This window comes from Oryctolagus cuniculus, chromosome 14 (assembly GCF_964237555.1).
Source record: "Oryctolagus cuniculus chromosome 14, mOryCun1.1, whole genome shotgun sequence".
NCBI lineage: Eukaryota > Metazoa > Chordata > Mammalia > Lagomorpha > Leporidae > Oryctolagus > Oryctolagus cuniculus.
In genome coordinates this window covers 69,139,807-69,161,992 of record NC_091445.1, presented here as the reverse complement: position 1 = coordinate 69,161,992, position 22,186 = coordinate 69,139,807, and the positions used below count along the sequence as shown (strand labels likewise).

At 37.0% G+C, this 22,186-nt stretch overlaps 1 protein-coding gene across 10 annotated transcripts in view; it reads right to left on the bottom strand.

The window, feature by feature from the left end:
- Positions 1-22,186, bottom strand: part of NNT (nicotinamide nucleotide transhydrogenase) — a 104,214-nt gene that overhangs the window by 29,280 nt on the left and 52,748 nt on the right. For all 10 annotated transcript variants that reach the window (XR_011382030.1, XM_008262181.4, XM_008262180.4 and 7 more), the window contains exons 14-18: positions 20,218-20,413; positions 18,199-18,432; positions 16,921-17,081; positions 14,108-14,287; positions 1,939-2,098 (exon numbers count right to left, since the gene is read on the bottom strand). Coding sequence is in view for 9 of the 10 variants with exons in the window: in XM_008262181.4 (XP_008260403.1) it covers positions 1,939-2,098; positions 14,108-14,287; positions 16,921-17,081; positions 18,199-18,432; positions 20,218-20,413 (931 nt within the window). In the remaining variant the exon portion in view is untranslated. The remainder of the gene's footprint in view (positions 1-1,938; positions 2,099-14,107; positions 14,288-16,920; positions 17,082-18,198; positions 18,433-20,217; positions 20,414-22,186) is intronic.

Genomic DNA, 22,186 nt, shown 5'->3' with positions numbered 1-22,186 from the left:
TCTCTGAGGACCAAAATATATTTTATGCCAACATAGGCAATCAGCTAACAGAACTAGAAATGAAAGCAAATCTAAAATCTGGATATTTGAAAGTCAAAATCTAATGGTCCTTCTTCAACCTCTCATAGTGTCTGACACAACTGAGCACCATCGCTCCACATTACCCACATTACCATGCATACCCTTGCATGTGCCTTTCTCTCTCTTTCTCTCCCTCTCTCTCCTATTTTTTTAAACTCTCTTCTTACATAGCTTTGATGACACTGCTGCCCATGGTTCTCCTCCTAACTTTGTTACTACTCTTCCTCAAATTCCTTGAATACTTTTCTCCTCCTGTTTTCCCTATTAAATGACAAAATTTCCCCAGGGGTTTAATGCTGTCCTTCACATTCTCCTTGAAAATTTCAGCTTTGTCCATGGCTTCAACAACCATCTGATGACTCCCCGGCCTGTAGGCAGGCTCCACCTGTCATCTGAATTCCAGCACAGCATGTCCATTGTCATAGCTCCATCTTAAATTTAATGTCTCCAAAAAAGAAGCTGAAATTTTTCCCACACCCAAATTTCTGATGTTATTACAGGCATAGTCAAAAACATTGGTCATCTTCCTTCTCCTTTAACTCCTATATTCTGTTCTTTCTACCTATACAATGATTCACAGCTGCCCTTTTTCTTCCATCCCCATTTTTCAAAATGTCAAGACTCTGCTCAAGCTATTCTTTGTGCCTTTCCCCTTTCAAAACACCATCCAAAACAAATCCCATCCTATAAACCTTCTCAGGCTCCTCATGATAGAGGAATTGTCTACACAAAAAAGTTCAGCCCTTATCAGAGCCCACTTACCTTACCTACATAAGGGAATTCTTCCCTAGATTGGAAAAACCTAGAAGGGAAAGATCTTTTACACCTTTATACTCCAGCTCAGTGTTTCTCCATCTTCAAAGATAATGCCAATGCCACTTTGGCTGGGACAATTTGTCATCTAGGAGTGTTCCAGGCATTACAGTACATTTAGTTTATCTGTTTCCATCCCTTAATTGACAGTAACAGCCCCATCTTTGACAACCATAACTTCCAATCAACTTGTTTCAAATGCTCCTAGACAGTGATGTTCTCCAAAGTTAAAAGTGCTTACACTTTAACATTCAATTCAGCTAAAGTTTATTAATTATATGTTAATATAAACTGACCAATAAACTACCGCATGTCAAATCAGTAGAGTTTCTTTACAGAAAACTTTTGTAACATGATAGAGTTCAAAATCTTAATCTAAGGCCAATATATTGCCAGTAATACCATAGCATTCTGTGATAATAGTGAGGAAGAGCTGGCTTAACCTCAAAAAACTGAGAAATTGAGTCCTGGAAAGATTAAATGACCTTATCATTATCACAAAATTTGTTAGCAGCAAAATTCGGAACCAAACTAAAGTATTATGACTCCAAGACCAAGCTATTTCTACTAGGCCATTCAGCCTAGTAGACAAAGTTCCCCTCAGGGCTTTCACATTGTTAGAACCCACATGATTGTTGATTTTTTAAATATTTATTTTTGGAAAAAGACTAACATTTACTGAGTCAATCTAATGAGTGAGCTAAATACTTTCATATACTGTATCTAAGTGAATCTTCGCAATAGGTCCAAAAACTACCAATGAAAACAAAACAAATAACCAAGACTCAAAAGTGACTTAAACATGTAAACAGAGCCACAGAAAGACTAGGCCAGAATCTGCCATATCCTTCTATAGAAACTCTATGTGATCCCCCAACCTAAATTGAGAATTCTCAGTATTTCTACTTAGTAATCAAAGTTGCCATTGTTTACATTTTTGTTTTAAAAAATGAGAAGTTCTGGTTCTCTATTCCTAGTATGAGAAATTATTTTAATATATTCAATTATAATATCTACTTTCATTGCTTGCTTTTTTCTTTTTACCTGGAGTAATTATAATGCTATTAGCTTCTCGGATCATGTCAATTGCATTGTCAAGGTTGATTTCTGTATGAGTGCCAGAAATTTCCATGGGTTTTCCACCAGCTGTTGAAGTGGTACCATAACCTCCAAGAATCACATTAGCCAGGGAGCGATTCATCGCCTAAAAAACAAAAGGATAATCTGTGAGAGTTTAATCCATAAAACTTTTTGAAAATTGTATTCATTTTGTGTATGTGATATTCAGAATCATTTAAAGAGGTTTATTTGATCATTTCAAATATTTTAACAAGATAAATTTGAGCTGACTTCTGAAAAAATCTTTAAAGTTTAAATAACAGAAGACATCTGAGAACCACATAATTTTTTCCCTACCAAATCAACTGCCCAAAGATATATGAATAAAAAAGTAAATGAAAACAAATAATTTAATGGAAAATTACCAGTAAAATCAAAAAAATTAATGAAAAATTCAGATTCAGTTATTATTATCTGAATGCACTGATTAACTTCTGCCTCCATATGTACGTGTATTTCACCAAAGTCAGAGGAACAAAGAGAATGACAAGAATAAAAAATTTTATAAGGTGACCCTCTTGGATGACTTCTGCTACCAGATATAAGGTGTCAAGAGGCAACCGGGAGGAATCAAAATGACAAGGATCCACTTCATTTAGAACTCTGCTGCCCTCTGTCGTCAAGAAAAAAGAAACACGGGGGTTGATACTCATCTTTCAAATCCTTTAACACTCCATGAAGCCTCATGCCTATGTTGTAATTTCATTAGGGTTCTAAAATATTTCCTTCCAAAGAGGCAGATCAGTAAGGTTACACACTCTTTAGAACTTGTAACAACACATTTATCTAGAACATCTCAGGAGAAAAATCAGAGAAAGACTTTCTCTGGCATGCTCATTTACAAGCATTCAAGGATGTACCATTCAAATGCCACAACTGAAATATGTGACAATGGCTGATCTGGTTTTGCAAATAGTTTATTGTGACCTCCAGAAGTGGAGACTTAAGAGAAAGGTAAAGAAGCTAGATGTTTTGAGTATTCAAACAGACTTTAAGAACTCAAATCTACAGTATATGATCTACATGATCATAACTGAGTATAGCACTTTAGAAAAAGTTCCAAAACTGGAAAACCCTCTCTTAAGAACTGTAACAAATATATCACTGATCCATTGTGTCACTTAAAAGATACCTAAGAGTCAACCTATTATTTAAAAAGACAATACATTATTATTTTTAAAAGCACCTAGAGTTGTTCCTTGATAAATTAAACATCAGGAGAGAAAAAAAAAAAAAAAAAAGGTCCACTCATCCATTAAAGGCGCAGCCTGCTACCATCTTGGTGGAGACATGATTGCTGACGTGCAAGCCAGGCAAAGGCAGCAAGGAAAATGAACATGGAGACGAACAAAAAGCTTCACTTCAATAAAGGCAGCCCATAAATAATATACATTTCACTGGCGATGGATCAAACTGCCATCAGAATATTTAAGTTGTTAATTAAATCCAAACTCATTTATCAGAGGTCAAAACCTAATAAAAATATATCTAAAATTATTACAAACGAAACAAAGTCAGGACTAGCCATATATACCATTTTTCACGGGAGAGTCGGGGAAAAGTTAATGCTAAATTTTAATTAAGCTCATCATCCTAACCTACATGAAATTTTAAATTCTTTTTTTTTTTTTTCAAAAGATTTTATTTATTTATGTAAGAGGGAGAGACAAAGAGAAAGCTCTTCTATCTGCTGGTTCACTCTCCAAATGGCTGCATTGGTGGGAGCTGAGCTGATCCAAAGCCAGGAGCCAGGAGCTTCTTCCGGGTCTCCCACATTGATTCAGGGGCCCAATGGCCTGGGCCATCTTCTGCTGCTTTCCTAGACCATAAGCAGAGAGCTGGATGGCAAGAGGAGCAGCTGGGACATGATCCGGCACCCACAGGGGATGCCAGAACTGCAGGCACCGAGCTGGCACCGAAGTTTTCAATTAACATATCTTCCCATATTTAAATCCAATGTTTAGGTCATCAAAGGAGGAGGTACCTTTCTCTGAAGGGAGGAGAGAACTTCCACTTTGAGTACGACCTTGTCTAAATATGATCAGAGTCGGTGAACTCAAAAGGCTTCCATAGCCTTGGCAACTCATGACTAGAGCCTAGGGTGATTACTGATGCCATAAACAAGAGTGTCAATTTGTTAAGTCAACAACAGGAGTCACTGTGCACTTACTCCTCATGTAGAATCTCTGTCCTTAATGTGCTGTACATTGTGATTTAATGCTATAACTAGAAATCAAACAGTATTTTTCACTTTGTGTTTCTATGTGGGTGCAAACTGTTGAAATCTTTACTTAATATATGCTAAACTGATCTTCTGTATATAAAGAGAACTGAAAATGAATCTTGATGTGAATGGAAGGGGAGAGGGAGCGGGAAAGGGGAGGGAAGTTGGGGGGGGGGCATTGTACTCCATAAGCTGGACTTTGGAAATTTATATTCATTAAATAAAAGTTTAAAAAAATAAATAAATCCATTGCTTAATGAAAACTCAAATGTTCATACCCAAGAGTTCTCAAATTTTCAACTTCAGTTAATTTTGATAAATCCTTCCTGGCTTTGAACTACAGGATTCTGAAATTATCAAAAAATATGTTCTACCAAATTTTTTCCCTTAAAAATTGATTGTTCAGGGCCATGCATTGTGGCATCTCAGGTTAAGCCACTGCTTGGGACAACTGCATCCTTTATCAAAGTGCCAGTTTGAGTTCCAGCGACCCCACTTCTGATTCAGCTTTTGTGTTTCTTTTGTTTGTTTGCTTGTTTGTTTTTGCCAGGCAGAGTTACAGTAAGAGAGAGACAGAAAGGTCTTCCTTCCATTGGTTCACTCCCCTAATGGCCACTACGGCCAGCGCTACGCCGATCCGAAGCCAGGAGCCTGGCACTCACCACCCACGTGGAAGACCTGGATAAAGCAGCAGGTGGAAGCACTTGGTTCTCCGTTCGTGTTTCTCTCTCTCTCTCTCTCTCTTTCTTTCTCCCTCCCTTTTTCCCCAGCCCTGATTGTTATAGGTATTTGGGGAATAAAGCAGCACATGGAAGCACTCTCTCTTGCTCTCTCTCTCTCTCTCTCTCTCTGTTTGCCCTTCAAGTATGAAAATAAATAAATATACATTAAACACAGTTACTTGCTCTAAGGACTGTTGAGTATTTTTGACATGAAGATATTTCTGTCACAGACAAACTTTCTAAGAAAAGAAAATAGACAAAAAGGTTCCATCAGCTGTATTATGCAGCCCTTCACAGAGATATGACCCAGAGCGACAGATACTGAGTGATATTAACCACATTATTCTAACCTGACTTAAAAGGAACCATTATTTTCACCATAAAACTGAATGGAAGAGAAGAGAGGGATTTCTGAGGATATCTAATTAATGAGTACCTACTTCTGATGGCATCTTAGGGAGAAGAAAAAGGAACCACACGGTAGTTTTACAATAAAGTCAACTTGTTAAACACATATCCACAATTATATCATAATTATGTTAATTCCATGTGGTCTCTTAAAAACTACATTATTTTTCATTTACTATTGCAACATCACATTTTCTGCAAATGCTTAGGGTTTATAGTTTTGTTTTATTTATTTATTTTTCTGTTTAAAGTGATTAATGACACTACCCTGTGACCACTGATTCAGAGAATGAAGAGTTCCCAGCTCCCAAAACAAAAATTTGCAACACAATGCAAGGCTGTTCCTTTTAGTCTATTAAGTCCTATAATGAAAATTGTATTCTACATTAAAGAGAAGCTTAATTCATATAATTCCAAGCACACAGTAAGAAATAAATCTAAAAACAAAGGAATGTCTATAAAATAGACAAAGCAATAATAACATATATACTATTTGCTAGCATCCCTCATTTCAATGTTTTGTGGGTACTAATTAATTAATCTCAAAAACAAAAAAGGGGATGGGCATTTGGTCTAGTGGTTAAGACACTTGCATCCCACATCTGAGTGTCTAGGTTCAATTCCTGGTTCCGTTTTCCTAGTCCACCTTCCTGACAATGCAGACTGTGGAAGGGACCTGGGATGGCTCAAAAAGTTAAGTCTCTGTCATCCACATGGGAGACCTGGATTGCGTTCATAGCTACCAGCTTCAATCCAGGTAAGTTCTGCCTGTTTGGGGAGTGAACCAGTGGATGGGGGGACTTGTATGCTCATTCTCTCTCTCTCTTTACCTCTGTCTCTCAAATAAATTTTTAAAATTTCAAAAGACATAAAAACCCATTATTTTTCTTTAGTTTTTGGCCCACTTAATTGTGTTCCATTTTCATTGGGAAATGAAGAGTCAAATGCAAAAATCAAAAACTTTCATCTAAAAATGCTGTTCCACTGTGCTCACTTCAGCAGCACATATACTAAAATGCTGTTCCATTTTCACAAGATTTCTATCTCCTAGGCAATCTGGACACCAACACAAGCAGCAGCACCATAAAGTCATAAAGAGTCTAGTGTCTACAAAACTTCTGAACATAAATCAAACCATTGACTTGAGCTGATTATTAGGTCACTGTCAATATTTTTCATACTGGCAAAAGGCTCTTAGGATACCCAAAAGCATTCTCTGTGAAAACAGAAATTCTACTTTAGAGATTGCTGGTTAGCCACTCAGGGTGCATTCCATTCTCTCACATGACAAAATTACCCTCTTCCAGTAAGGACTTGAGTGTTTTGTTCCTTAAATAATAATGAAGATCAGTATACTACTTTCATAATAACTCTGGTATATCTGCTACCAAGACTATTTAGAGGACTCCAAAACTTGAAATGAGCTAACAAATAAAATATTCATTTATTGTCCATTTAAGAAACACTACATTATTTCAGGCATGGAAAGCCAAGACACTGTGGCAATAAATAAATAAATAAATAAATAAGACCTAAATGAAAGATCTCTGTGAGTGAGATCCCAGTGGAAAGAATGGGCCATCAAAGAAGGAGGTACCTTTCTCTGAAGGGAGGAAAGCACTTCCACTTTGACTATGGCCTTGTCTAAATAAGATTGGAGTTGGCGAACTCAAAAGGCTTCCATATCCTTGGCAACTCATGACAAGAGCCTAGGGAGATTACTGACACCATAAACAAGAGTGAGTCACTGTGCACTTACTCCCCACGTAGGATCTCTGTCCTTAATGTGTTGTACTATGTGAATTAATGGTATAAGTAGTAATCAAACAGTACTTTTACACTTTGTGTTTCCGTGAGGGTGCAAACTGTTGAAATCTTTACTTAATATATACTAAATTGATCTTCTGTATATAAAGATAATTGAAAATGAATCTTGATGTGAATGGGATGGGAGAGGGAGCGGGAGATGGGAGGGTTGCGGGTGGGAGCGAAGTTATGGGGGGGGGGAGGTACTGTAATCCAAAAGCTGTACTTTGGACATTTATATTTATTAAATAAAAGTTAAAAAAAAGAAATACTACATTTGTTTATGCCAGGTGCTAGACCAACGACAATAAACACAAAGGTAAATTGTAAGTGGCACATTAAAATACCTTTCTGCAAAATAAGAATTGCATTTCCCACCTCCAGAATGAATGTGGGGATTAAATGAGCTAATATTTGTAAAGCACCTAGCATAACGCCTTCAGTATTGTGCTAATTTTGAGTAGTTCTTTCATTTGTGCTATTATTTCAAACTACTATTTACTGCGAAGCACTACCATGAAGAAATAATTTCTCATATTAAAAAAGCACAAGCCAAGACTCAACAGATTTATGTGAAAAGTCAGAAATCAGGAGAATTTGGAATAAAAAAAATTTTTTATCATCATAGTCTAAAAATATGGCAGGCCTCCCATTGTTGAGTTCTCATTGTTTTGTAATCCCATCGACAAGCAGAGCACATGTGACAGAATGAGCACCATGGGCTTCACTAGTAAGAACTGTGGTGAAAATTTGTGGATCTCAACTTAGCAATATCAAAAACCAACAAAAAGATCTTATTTCCTTTGACCTTAAATTGCACTTACAAAAATTTGACCAAAGGAAATAATCAAAGATGCACAAGGAAAAATAATATATCCAAATAAAGTTGAAAAGAGATAATAAAATGGACTTGGATAATAGATTATAGTATATCTATGTGCTATAACAGATAGATCATAAAAATTATTAGAAAACTAAGCAGAAAATTAAATCTAAATTGGAAAAATAAATACATTATCTAAAACTTATTTAAACATATGCAATGAAAAGACTAGAATTAGAATATTAAACATTAAGTGATAATTGGAGTTTAGATAAGTTACTTTATTATTTACCCTTTTCTGTTTCTTCCAAACATTCTATATTAGGGAACTTTTACTTTTGTAATTAGAATTTTTTTAGGAATTAAAGTTTCATGTGCCATTGAATCCAAGTTAACATAAGAATACTTTAAAAAGTTCCTAAAACTGTAGAACTAAAAGATGTTTATTTTGGTGCAAAACAAATTTGAAGCCCATTCATAGTTTTGCATAATATACATTTCCATGAAGACCATCATACAAACCTATTAATATATTGTTAATACAAACAGAGTATTAGTTTGACTCACTATATTTACAGTCACAGATAGCCATAAGGATTATCTTACAAGTGCTAAAGGCAGTACAGGAATAAAAAAAATCTGCCATATGTTAAAGGAAAGTGGCATGCACGAGGCAGGAGAAATAGAAAAGAAACACAAAAATCAAAGAGAATCATTTACTTAGAAAACCTTTCTTTTATAAAGGAAATTACATAACAATATGATTGCAAAACATAACAATATTTACTGACCAGCAGTTATACAGAAATAAAATACTTTGTTGATTTAAAAAGAACTATGAAAGAATAGAAAAAATAAGAAAAAGATGAGATAATTTCACATGAAAGACAGTACTTTCAACAAGGGCCCCTTACAACCTTATTCTAACTATATTTACGGATCTATTACTGTAAGAGTCACTGTGGTAACTATAATTAATAATAGGAGAAATTAAATAAAAATGTAAAAGGAAGAGAAATAAAAGAGACAACAGATACTTGGGAGACACGATGACAAATTTAAGAACCTAAAAAAAATCAATTAGGGCTTTTAAAGTCTGGTGTCACTGGGGCCTGCCTTGGTGTCCGGATGTGGAGGTGAGCATGATTTGTGCAGTCCACCCAAGAGGCTTCCATTTCTGTCACCTTCACTCTAGTTCTATGGACTCCAAAAGGTCACTTAACCTTTCTGGGTTTGAACTGCCTCTATGAGTATTAAATGGGAGGGCTGTGATAAGTTTTAAGGTTCTGGGGCAGGCATTTAGCCTTGCAGTTAAGGCTACCACATCTCATATGAAAGTATTTGAGTTTGATTCCCAACTCTGGCTCCTCACTCTAGCTTCCTGTTAATGTGCACCCTGGGAGGCAGCAGGTGGTGATTCAAGTAGTTGGGTCCCTGCTATCTATGTGGTAGAGCTGGATTGAGTTCCTGGGCCCAGGCCCAGCTGCCAACCTTATGGGAATTTGGGGAGTGAACAGTGGATTGGAATGCTCTATCATTTGTCTCACTGCCTTTCAAATAAATAAAAAATTAAGGCCAGTGTTGCAGCACAGTGGATTGGGCTATCATTTGTAATGCTGACATCCCATTTCTAAGTGCAGCTTCAAGTCCCAGCTACTCTGCTTCTGATCCAGCTTCCTATTAATGTGCTTGGGAAGGCATCAGAAGATAACCCAAGTATTTAGGCTCCTCCTCTGTCATCTTTGGTGGGAGGCCAGAATGGAGTTCTTGACCCTTGACTTGGGCCTAACCCAGCCCTGGCTGCTGCAGGCATTGAGGAGTGAATCAGCAATTATGTGGGTATTTGGGGACAAAACCAGCTAAAGGAAGATCTCTCTCTCTCTTTCCGTATCTCTCTCTCTCTTTCAAATAAATGGAAATAAAAAATTTAAAATATATATAAAAAGCATTTAAGATAAAAGTAGAAAAGAAAAAGAATACTTGGGACTCCAGCATCCCACATCTGAGTGCCTCTGTTCCTGAAAGCTGTGGGCAATGGAACAAGTAGTTGGATCCTACCATTACCATTGCTATTCAATATAGTCCTGAAAGTTTTAGACAGAGCCATTAGGCAAGAAAAAAAATCAAAGGGATACAAATTAGAAAGGAGGCGCCTGCAGCGCTGGCACCCCAGGTTCTAGTCCCAGTTGGGGCACCGGATTCTGTCCTGGTTGCTCCTCTTCCAGTACAGCTCTCTGCTGTGGCCTGGGAAGGCAGTGGAGGATGGCCCAAGTGCTTGGGCCCTGCACCCACATGGGAGACCAGGAGGAGGCACCTGGCTCCTGGCTTTGGATCAGCGCAGCACACCGGCCGTGGCAGCCATTTAGGGGGTGAACCAAAGGAAGGAAGACCTTTCTCTCTCGCTCTCTCTCTCTCACTGTCTAACTCTGCCTGTCAAAAGATAATAAAAAATAAAAAATAAATTAACTAATAAAAAAATTAGAAAGGAGGAAGTCAAAATATCCCTATTTTCAGATGACATGATTCTATATATAGGGAATCCAAAAGACTCCACTGAGAAACTATTGGAACTCAGAAAAGAGTTTGGTAAACTGGTATGATAAAAATTAACACACACAAAAAAATCAATAGCCTTTGTAAACACAGACAATGCCTTAGCTGAGAAAGAGCTTCTGAAATTAATCCAACACACAATAGCTCCAAAAAAAGCAAATAGCTTGGAATTAATTTAACCAAGGATGTGAAAGATCTCTATGATAAAAATTATAAAACATTAGAAATAGAACAAGACACAAAAAAATAGAAAAATTTTCCATGTTCATGGATTGGAAAAATCAATATCATCATACTACTAAAAGCAATTTACAGATTCAGTGTGATCCCAATCAAAATACCAATGACATTATTCTCAGATTTAGAAAAAATGCTGAAATTTATGGAAACAAGAGACCTAGCATAGCTAAAGCAATATCATACAATAAAAACAAAGCCAGAGGCATCATAAAACCAGATTTCAAGACATACTAAAGGGCAGTTATCATTTTATAGCCTAGTACTGGAACAAAAACAGATATGTAGGCCAAAGGAACAGAATAGAAACTCCAGAAATCAATCCATGCATCTACAACTAACTTATCTTTGACAAAGGAGCTAAAATCAATCCCTGAAGCAAGGACAGTCTCTTCAACAAATGGTGCTGGGAAAACTGGATCTCTGCATGCAGAAGTATGAATCAAGACCTCTACTTACACCTTACATAAAAATCCACTCAAAATGGATCAAAGACCTAAATCTATGACTCAATACCATCAAATTACCACAGAACATTGGGGAGATTTTGCAAGACATTGGCATAGACAAAATCTTCTCAGAAAAGATCCTAGAAGCATAGGCAATCAAAGCCAAAATTAACAAATTGGATTATATCAATCTGAGAAGCTTCTGCACTGCAAAGGAAACACTCAACAAAGTGAAAAGGCAACAGACAGAATGGGGAAAAATATTTGCAAACTATGCAGCTGATAAAGGATTAATATCCAGATTCTATAAAGAGCTCAAGAAATTCAACAACAACAAAACAAGTAATCAAATAAGAAATGGGCAAAGGACTTGAACAGGCATTTTTCAAAAGAGGAAATTCAAATAGCCAACAGACACAAGAAAAAATGCTCAGGATCACTAGCCCTCAGGGAAATGCAAATCAAAACAACAATAAGGTTTCACCTCACCCCCATTAGAATGGCTCTCATACAGAAATCAACAAACAAATACTAATGGCAAGGATGTGGTGAAAAATGTATCCTAACCCACTGTTGGTGGGAATGTAAACCAGTGCAGCCACTGTGGAAGACAGCATGGAGATACCTTAGAAATCTGCATATATACCTACCATATGGCCCAGCCATCCCACTCCTGGGAATGTACCCAAAGGAAATAAAATTATCATATGAAAGAGTTAACTGAACCCCCATGTTTATAGCAGCTCAATTTACAATAGCTAATATATTGAACCAACACAAATGTCTATCAACTGATGACTGGATAAAGAAATTATGGTATATACATACGGAGTACTACTCAGCTATAAAAAAAATGAAATGCTTTCTGTTGCAACAAAATGGATTCAACTGGAAACCATTATATTTAGCGAAATAAGTCAGTACCAAAAAGACAGATATTATGTGTTTTTCCTGATCTGGAGTAACTAACAGAGTACCTAAAATATAATGTATTGGAGTGAAGTGCGCATTTTGAGATTTGATGATTGTTTATAGCCCTTGTCTCATCTGTTTAGGCACAGTATCTTTTTCTTCATGTTATTTGTTGAACTATTTACTTAGTGTAGGGTTAACTTTATGAGTATAAAGTGTACTGAAAAAAGATCTTTGTAAAAATTAAGTGCAAGAATAGGAGAGGGAGGAAGGGTAGGAACAAAGGTGGAAAGGAGGATAGGGTGGGAAGCATCACTATGTTTCTAAATCTGTATATATGAAATACATGAAACTTGTATAACAAATAAAATTTTTTTAAAAAGTGGTTGGGTCCTTGCCAGCTGTTTGAGAGACCTGGATTGAGTCCCTGGCTCCAGGTTTTGGCTTAGTCCAGGTCCAGCTTTTGCAGGCATTTGGGACGTGAAGCAACAAATAAGAGCTATCTTTCTCCCTCTCTGCCCCTCCCCACTTTTCTCTGTCTTTAAAATAAAAAATAGGAGCTGTGACATAGCCTAGTGGGTTAAACCACTACCTACAACATGGGCATTGTCAGGTTTGGTGGCTTTTAAGTACAAATATTTTTAAAGAATAGAAAAATGCATTGATTATACTGGAAATTCATTTGGGAGCAGGTTCCAGTCCCAGATACTCCACTTACAATTCAGTTCCCTGCTAATGTGCCTGGAAAAGCAGCAGAGGATGGCACAAGTCCTTGGGCCCCAATATCCACATGAGAGACCCAAAAGAAACTCCAGGCTCTTGGCTTTGGCCTGGCCCAGCCCTCACTATTGTGGCCATTTGGGGAGTGAACCAGTGGATTAAGGCCACCCCTTACACCGCCCCACACCCTGCTAACTCTGCTTTTCAAATAGATAAAAATAAATCTTTTAAAAATAAAATAAACAAATAAACTAAATCAATATATAAAATAAAATAAATACAAGACCTCCCCCAATCCCTACCCATATCAGTTTGCCACTGGCTTTGTCAAAGTTCAAATTCTCCCCATTTAATTTTAAAATCTTTTTTCCAACAAACCATATTGAAGTAATAATGAAATTTTACTGCCCCCTACTGGTCCTCAAATCCACTAAATAAAGCACAAAGCAGTTAAAATTCATTTTTAGAAAAAAAAAAAACCTGAATTTCCAGTATAATCAATGCATTTTTATATTCTTTAAAAATATTTGTACTTAAAAGCCACCAAACCTGACAATTTTAAGCAGGATCAACAACCTCTACCTTTCCAAAATCACTGAAAATTTTGGGCAATTTCATTTAAAAATCTCTTGTAAATCTGTACCATCAAATCCTTTGTTTTACAATATGGCCAAAGAAACAAAGTATTTTTATGATACTAAATTATAATGAGATTTTCAATTAAAATATAAGGAAAATTCTAAGTTATAAGAGTGTTTTTAATATTGTAGCAAAAGAATGAACACAGAATATTGTTTTCTGTTTAAATTATTTATCATATGAAGTCATACACTTATTTCACATATCTACACGTTTGTACTTTAAATGTTATTCAAAACTATTATTTAGAAAATGGTATCTATAATTTGAAAAAGCTTCCTAGCTAGACTTTTAATTATTTGTAGGACATCTTCTTGCTTTCAAGAAGAAAATTAGAGTACCAGGTACTCTAATATTGGATGCGAGTGTCCAAAGCAGTGTCTTAACCACTATATCAGCATCTGTCCCAGATTTTTAACTTTATATCTAATTTTCCTAATTCTCTACAGTTGTGTACTTTAAAAAGTCTTAGAAGATTATTAAAATTATTTCCATTGAAAACAATTAAAATTGACATATTCATTTCTACTGCAAATAAATGATAAGCACATCCACATTTCTAGAACATCATTTTTTTCTCTTTAACATATCTGTTTCTTACCACACACATGATGTATGACAGGATAGCACCAGATGAGCCAATGAGAGCGCCTACGATGGTAAGCAGGTTATTGTTGAGCAGGAAGCCCTCCGCACACAGAGCCCAGCCTGAGTAGCTGTTCAGCACAGTAATGACAACAGGCATGTCAGCACCCCCTATAGCAGCCGTCAAAGTCACACCCTAGGATGAAAATCACAGCAGAACTCAAGATTAATAATATTAAAATAAACCTCTAACATTTTAATTCTTTTAAAAATATTTTATTAAAAAAAATTCTTTTATTTACTTATTTGAGAGGCAAAGCTACAGACAGAGAGGGAGAGATAGAAAGGTCTTCTAGCCACTGTTTCACTCCACAAATGGCCACAATAGCTAGAGCTGAGCCATCCAAAGGCAGGAGCCAGCAGCTTCTTTCAGGTCTCCCAAGTATGTACTTTCCCAGCCCTTAAGCAGAGAGCTGGATAGGAAGTGGAGCAGTCAGGCCATGAACTGGGATGCTAGAACTGAAGGTGGAGGCTTAGCCTACACCACAGCGCTAGCCCCACATCTTAGTTCTTAATCATTCTAGTTTTCCAAGTAATACATTTACTTAGAAGTTCTACTTCTGGTAATGACCAAGGACTTCCTATATGACCAGCTCTCCTACAGACAATAACAACTAATAACTAATAATAACTGATAACACTGAGCCATCCCACCTACCCAAAAATCCCTAAATAAAGGCAGTGATGAAAAACGGGCAGAAACTGGAGAGGGGCTACACGAGGAAAAATATAGAACACTAAGTGAATTTCCCAATTGTTACTTATGTCTTTAGACTAAAGGTAGGCCCCCATGGGTATCAAGTGCAGTAGCTAAAACTAATATATGACTCATCTGAAGATCCCAAGGATAGGGTTTGTGATGATTAAAATATCTGAAAAACGAGAAGGAAAATGCTATCAAGAGGCAAACTACAGAGAGGGAGCTCCAATTCTGTGTGCAAACTCCACCCAAATTATCTGGCTGACTCTTGTACTATGCGTATAGCAGGCAGACTCCAAGCAATCCTGTTAAGGATAAAATAGCAGAGATTTTAGTTTCCCCCACCAAACAGGAGTAGAAATTTAAGTCTGGCCAAGTTAACTGCCTACAAAAACAAATAAATAAAAGTTACCATCAATTCTCTTTGGGCAAATGCAAAATTTACAGTTTCTATAATGTTTCATTAACAATGTCCACCATGCAATCCAGAATTACTAAACCCAGGAAAGAAAAAAGGATAGTAAGGGACAAATATTTTTCTTTTTATTCTTCATACTCCTTCATTTTTTAGTTTCTTACAATCTCAGTATATTCATATATTACTTATTTTAGCCAAAAGCAAATAATATGTATAAAATACTTTTTTTCAAATAAAAATCTATTTTATTTTTAAGATAATAAAGAAAAACCCTATCACTCAATACTTCTTCTTACTTGGACATTCTCACAGAGCTATTAAGTATAGTATCTTTTAAATATATTCACCACTTCTCAAAAACCATAATTCTTGAAGTTTTATATTTCTAAACAACAGATTTTCAGACTTTCTTTTAACTCTTCTGCTTTATTAGATTTAAAATATCAAAATTCTGCTTCTAAAAATAAAACAAAAACCAATGATATCTAAGCCAGAATAAAACTGGATCATCTGTATTTATATAAAGACATAATTTTGAGATCCTTCTTAGTGTTCCAAAGTTTCTGTACTGAAATCATGACCTAACTCTTATGATCACAAAAAAAACAAGTACTATAGCTGGCGCCGTGGCTCAATAGGCTAATCCTCCGCCTTGCGGCGCCGGCACACCGGGTTCTAGTCCCGGTCGGGGCACCGGATTCTGTCCCGGTTGCCCCTCTTCCAGGACAGCTCTCTGCTGTGGCCAGGGAGTGCAGTGGAGGATGGCCCAAGTGCTTGGGCCCTGCACCCCATGGGAGACCAGGAGAAGCACCTAGCTCCTGCCTTCGGATCAGCGCAGTGTGCCAGCCGCAGCGCGCCAGCCGCAGCAGCCATTGGAGGGTGAACCAACGGCAAAGGAAGACCTTTCTCTCTGACTCACTCTCTCTCACTGTCCACTCTGCCTGTCAAAAAAAAAAAAAAAAAAAAAAAAAGTACTATCAAGTTTCTGAATCAAGGAGTCAGTAAATGTTTAAAAAGCAATCATGGTATGTCTAATTTTGTGCTAGGAACTCCAGATAATTTTTTTAATTTAAAACATAAACCTTGTATACAAAGTATATAATAAACTAGAGGAATATGATGTGATCAGTGAAGAATGACACAGTACTACATATAACAGTATCCTACACTGGTATGACAAAGAGCTAAACTGTAACATACAGATAACTTTAAAAATGCTATAAGTATTAATATACTAAACACAAGAATTAGTGAGAAAAAGGAATATCAAACCTATCATGAAAGACCTCAGTGAAGTCCCTCACTGAGCACACTGGGTCAGTTAACTGCACTTCATTTTATACAATTATCTGATTTGGTGTCATATCTTTCAATGAATGTGCAACAAATGAAGAGAGACTGCCTAACACTGTCTTGGGATATTTCAAAGACTATGTTTTGGGTATTGTATAAACCCCAAAGCACTATTTTGTAGGCTTGTCACCCAGTAGGCACCTAATGAATGGAATAGAAACCCTGGGCTTTTTAAAACTCTTATTCACCAGCCAGAGGTGAGTATCAAACCCAGATATTCCAATGCAGTTCATGGGTGTCTTAACTATTAGGCTGAACACCTGCCTCAGTATGCACTTTTCAGTCCCTGACATCTTACCATGATAGCAGAGAGAGCAGACACAGAGCCCAGACAGGTAATGCCGGTCGTAAAACTCGGATCCATCATGAATGGTATTATTCCACCCACACTAGCAGCCAGCAAGCCTGCATTGAGTAAATGCCTTCCAGGTAGGAGAAGAGGGGCAGATTTCAGTATACCTAGAACCAAGCACACATAAAACTCAGAATGCAGAATGTGTCATAAGAAACTTCTCACAAGCATACTCAAGTGCATGCCATTCCAACCTAAACTACCAAAATCCAATGTTAGAATAATACCGTGGTATTACATTAAGATATTAATTTATATAACCAGATATGAAACATGAAAACAAATTAGAATTATTACACATAACAAACATTAAAGGGAGAGAGGAAAAATATGGTTCAACTCAACTTCTCTTTTCCTGACTTGAACCACACATTTCTCTACTCTTTATTACTGAATCTTAAAAAGTGATTTTTTTTCCCGTATGACCAATACAGAAGTGTGGTTTTAGCTATTTAAAACTTCAATACAGAGTCCTAGTACATTAGCCTTTCTGATTGTATCAACTGAGCCCAAGGGAGCAGAACCCTAATTTGTTAATTATTTCTGAAGACAAAGAATGAAACAAGAATGTTATAGACTTGAAGTTCTTTTACGCTTTTTATGTTTCATGCAAGTCCCCCACCTAATTTTAATGACTTCGTTTCTGAGAAGCAAAACCATATTTTTAAATCACTAACTAGTTTTTCTAAACACTCATATTTTTGCTAAAACAATAAAAGCAGCCTCTGTGGATTTTTTCTGCACTTCTATTTCCATGATATACTTTAGCAGAAGCAAAAGTTGCCATGCTGCAGCCCTGAAATGTGTGTTTGTATTCAAAATTACTGTCTGCTAATCACAATACCTTATTCAGCAAGGTACTCTCTATTCTGGAAAACCTATCAAGTTCATTTCTATGAACTCTATAGAGATATTTCTAATCAAAGTTATCAAGAAGTTTTTATTTATATGTATTGTCAAATGTCAAGTACATCAATTTCCTCTACATCAATTTCCATTCACTAATTAATTTCAACAGTGGCTGCCTGGAGAAATAAATAGCTTCAAAGTTTTTTGACCCTTTTAAGGATCAGCAAAGGGGAAAGAAAAACTTTTACATATTTCTGAGTATCATACAAACACTCTTCACTTAACAGTTTCTACTGTTATACTATTTTCTGAAATTGAAATGGATCCACAAATACCCTCAACAATAGATATTTACCTGTAGGTTGAGTTACTTACCCTGCAATTTCCCATAGGCAACAAGAGACCCACTAAAGGTAACACCACCAATGTAAGTGCCAAGGTAGGCCACAATCTTGGTGAGATTTGCTGTTGCATCCATGGCAAAATGTGGATATTCTACAATGTACTCAGCTATGCAAGTAAGTACAGCTGCTAAACCCACTAAACTGTGGAAAGCAGCAACTAACTGAGGTAAATCAGAAATCTGGATGCGTTTGGCAATCGTCAATCCTGTTGGGAAATGAAGGTCAAGGAGAGATTAAAACTTGACAGAACTTTGAGGAATAGCCACAACAAAGATCACATTTAAGGGTCGCCATAGCTATGACCAATAACCTTTGCCTTACTCCTAGTATAGGCTAAATATTCTCTACAGTGGCTGTACAGAATGTAAAGCCATTGACTCTATATGTATACCCAGCACAGCTAACAAGGTCCACTATAATGAGCACAAATACATAGCATCAATGACAGTCTCTTCCCCTTACTAACTACAATTCCCTAACAAATACTTCTTCACATTATTCAAAGCTCCAATCAGATCCCCTTATATTTTCCACTATGAATGAACATCACAGACTCTGTCCTCTACAGCCAATGCTTGCTCCTGTGCAAACAGAAATAGCTGTAATATGAAGATAGCATTGGTTTTCAAATGGGTGAGCGGGAGCCAAGTTCAAAGGTAAAGAAGGCAAAAAATATGGGTAGTAAATTCCCAAATTAGGAGATAGCAAAGAGTTTCATGGCTACAAGTGGGTGATGGAGAAGTGGGTTCAAAATACTTTCTAGGATCAAGTCTAAAGAACTTCCCTGGGGCCAGCACTGTGGTGAAGAGGGTAAAGCCACTTCCTGCAGTGCCAGCATCCCATATGGGTGCCAATTCAAGTCCCAGCTGCTCCACTTCTGATCCAGCTCTCTGCTATGGCCTGGGAAAGCAGTGAAGATGGCCCAAGTCCTTGGGCCCCTGCACCTGTGTGGGAGTCCTGAAGAAGCTCGTGGAACCTGGCTTTGGATTGACTCAGCTCTGGCCATTGCAGCCGACTGAGGAGTGAACCAGCGGATGGAAGACCTCTCTCTCTCTGCCTCTCCTCTCTGTGTAACTCTGAGTTTCAAATAAATAGATAAACCTTTAAAAAAATAAATAAATAAAGTCCAGATTTATGTCATTTTGTTATTTCATAGTGTAAATATCCTAACTAGGGCCGATTTTAATCTACCAATGTGATTTCATGGAATGTAGAATTGGGAGAAGATGTACAGTAACCCACCATTACAGTATTTCTACTGCACACATACAAATAGATATAAATGACCTCATGAACATAGGCAATAAAATCTAGTCAGTGGGAAAGATGAATTTCTAGTTTTTTTACCTTATTTTATAATTCAATTTATTTGGTTTTGAGTTTATATAATTTAAGTATTAACAATGGTTATATTCAAAATCCAGCTAGCAAAATTCCTAAACATTTGAAAGTCAGTGGAGCACTAAACCAAAATTAAAATAGTGGTTTTCCTGCTGGCCCACATGTTTTCAAAGTTTTTAACAAGTAACTGAGGTAGCATCTCCTGCTGTTACTTATACCTCACAGAACAAAAGATGACCTGTACCCAATCCTCATACATATGTAACTATTCCAAATCCCCCATTCAACTATTAGCTAACTGGACACAGTAAGTGAAGGAAAATAAGAACTATATACAGGGCATTTTATGGCCCACTCGTTTGACTCAGTTGATGCGCACAATATTGCTAAATGCTTACATTAGGTTGAGAATTTTCTCAACTGTATGGAATTTTCACCAAAACATATATTTGTTGAAACAATTTCCATTAAGAGAATCTAACTCCTTCACTTATATGGGCCTCACACAGAAATATATGTTCGGCAATAAAGATGCTACTATTAAAAGGTATTACTCCTAATGTAGTTCTCCCAAATCTATGAACCTAATTGCCTTCAGGTGTTTGCAGGCCATGCATTCACATAAAGGAGAAATCCCACAAATACTTACCAATGGTACCACCCAAAGCCATTGCACCAGACATCTGAGCTAACAATTCTGGGCACGGTTTTAGGCCTCCTAAGGTGGCTGCCAGACCTCCAGCAACCCCAACCATGCCCAATGCATTGCCAAGACGCGCTGTTCCCTGGGTAGAAAGGCCAGCCAGGGCCCCAACACAGCACAAACCCGAACCTAGGTACATGATCTTTTCAGGGGAAAGGGGAAAGAGAGATTACTTTTTTTGACATTTTAAAATAAACTTTATTAAGGTATAACTTACAGTAAGATGTTCTCATTCTACATGTACAGTTTACTGAGTTTCACGGATATGCACTCACCTGTAATTACCATTACAGTCAAGACATAGAACATTTTCTTGATCCTAAAAAGATTCCTCTTATCCATGTTCGGTCAGTCCCTGCTGTTCCCCCTGTACACCAGGCCCCAAGCCATTTCCCCCATCCCAGAAAACTACTGATATGCCTCTGTCACTATAGATCAGTTTTTCCCTTTAAAGTATTTCATGTAAATAGAATCATACAGTATTTACTTTTTTATTTCTGCCTTCTTTCCATTGGTCTGATGCTTTTGAGATTCATCTATGTTGTTTGGTGTATCAGTGGTTCATTTCTTTTTATCACTGAGCAGCACTCCACTGTATGGCTACCTCATAGTTAGCCATGTACCTGCTGCAGGACATTTGAATTGTTTCCAGTCTTTGGCTAACACAAATAAAACTGATATGCACATTCAAGTGGCCCTATACTATTTTGGTTCTCCTATCTCTGATCACTCTTCCTCTGTTTCCTTATAGTAACTTTTTGAGTGACCATATCAACATCCCCCAAATGTTGTTATTTCCTAGGGTTATATACTAAGCCAGAAATTATTCTTCCTGTATAAATCCTCATTACGGCTTTCATCTACTTTTACCATCTCAACCCCTACCTACATAGTGATAATTTCTGAGTCTATGCATTTCCTGGGTAAAGCATATACATCCATCTGATCTTATTTCACAGCTCCTCCAGGCAGTCTTAACTCATACTCCCAGATTGGTCTAATGACCTTCCAAGAGAGAGATTATTATAACCTTCAGTGTTGTGGAAGCATGTGTCTGAGGACAATTTTAAATTGAGATAAGAGAGACAAATCTAAGTTCTTCTTTTAATGTTTTCATATATTTTCCCATCTAATTATGAGTATTAACATATTAAACACTTAAATTTGCAATTGTACTATTTATATAAACTGATTTCTTCTGGATTTGCTATCATACACAAATAAAAAGAAAAGTACGTAAACATCAACAGTTACTATTGGATCTGAAAGAAAAAAACCTCTGATGTATGTCCAAGCTTCTATGCTATAAGTTTAGTCTTATGAGATCCATAAGACAAAAGAACTAAATACATTTTATAAAATATTAAAGAGGTTCCAAAATTTCTGTAAGATCAAATGATCAGTAAACAGCAAACAGGGAATTTAGACTTCAATCTCTCTGACTCATTCCTTCAACTCTTCTCAAAAAAAAGTTCCATTCATTCAATAAATCCTGATTGTTGGGAAGGCAGAAGAAACCAAGAGGGACATGGCTTTCCTCTGTAGAGAGGTTTCAATCTAGTGACAATCACTGAAAAGAAATGGAAAATGGAGTTCAGAACAAAGCTGAGGCTCCATCATAACTATATAACTTCTATTTTTCTATGTAACATTAACTTTCAAACTATCATTTTAAAAATATATTGGCATGCCGGCGCTGTGGCTCACTAGGCTAATCCTCTGCCTTGAGGTGCCGGCACACAGGGTTCTAGTCCCGGTCGGGGCGCCGGATTCTGTCCCGGTTGCCCCTCTTCCAGGACAGCTCTCTGCTATGGCCCGGGAGTGTAATGGAGGATGGCCCAAGTGCTTGGGCCCTGCACCTGCATTGGAGACCAGGAAAAGCATCTGGCTCCTGGCTTCGGATCAGCGCGGTGCG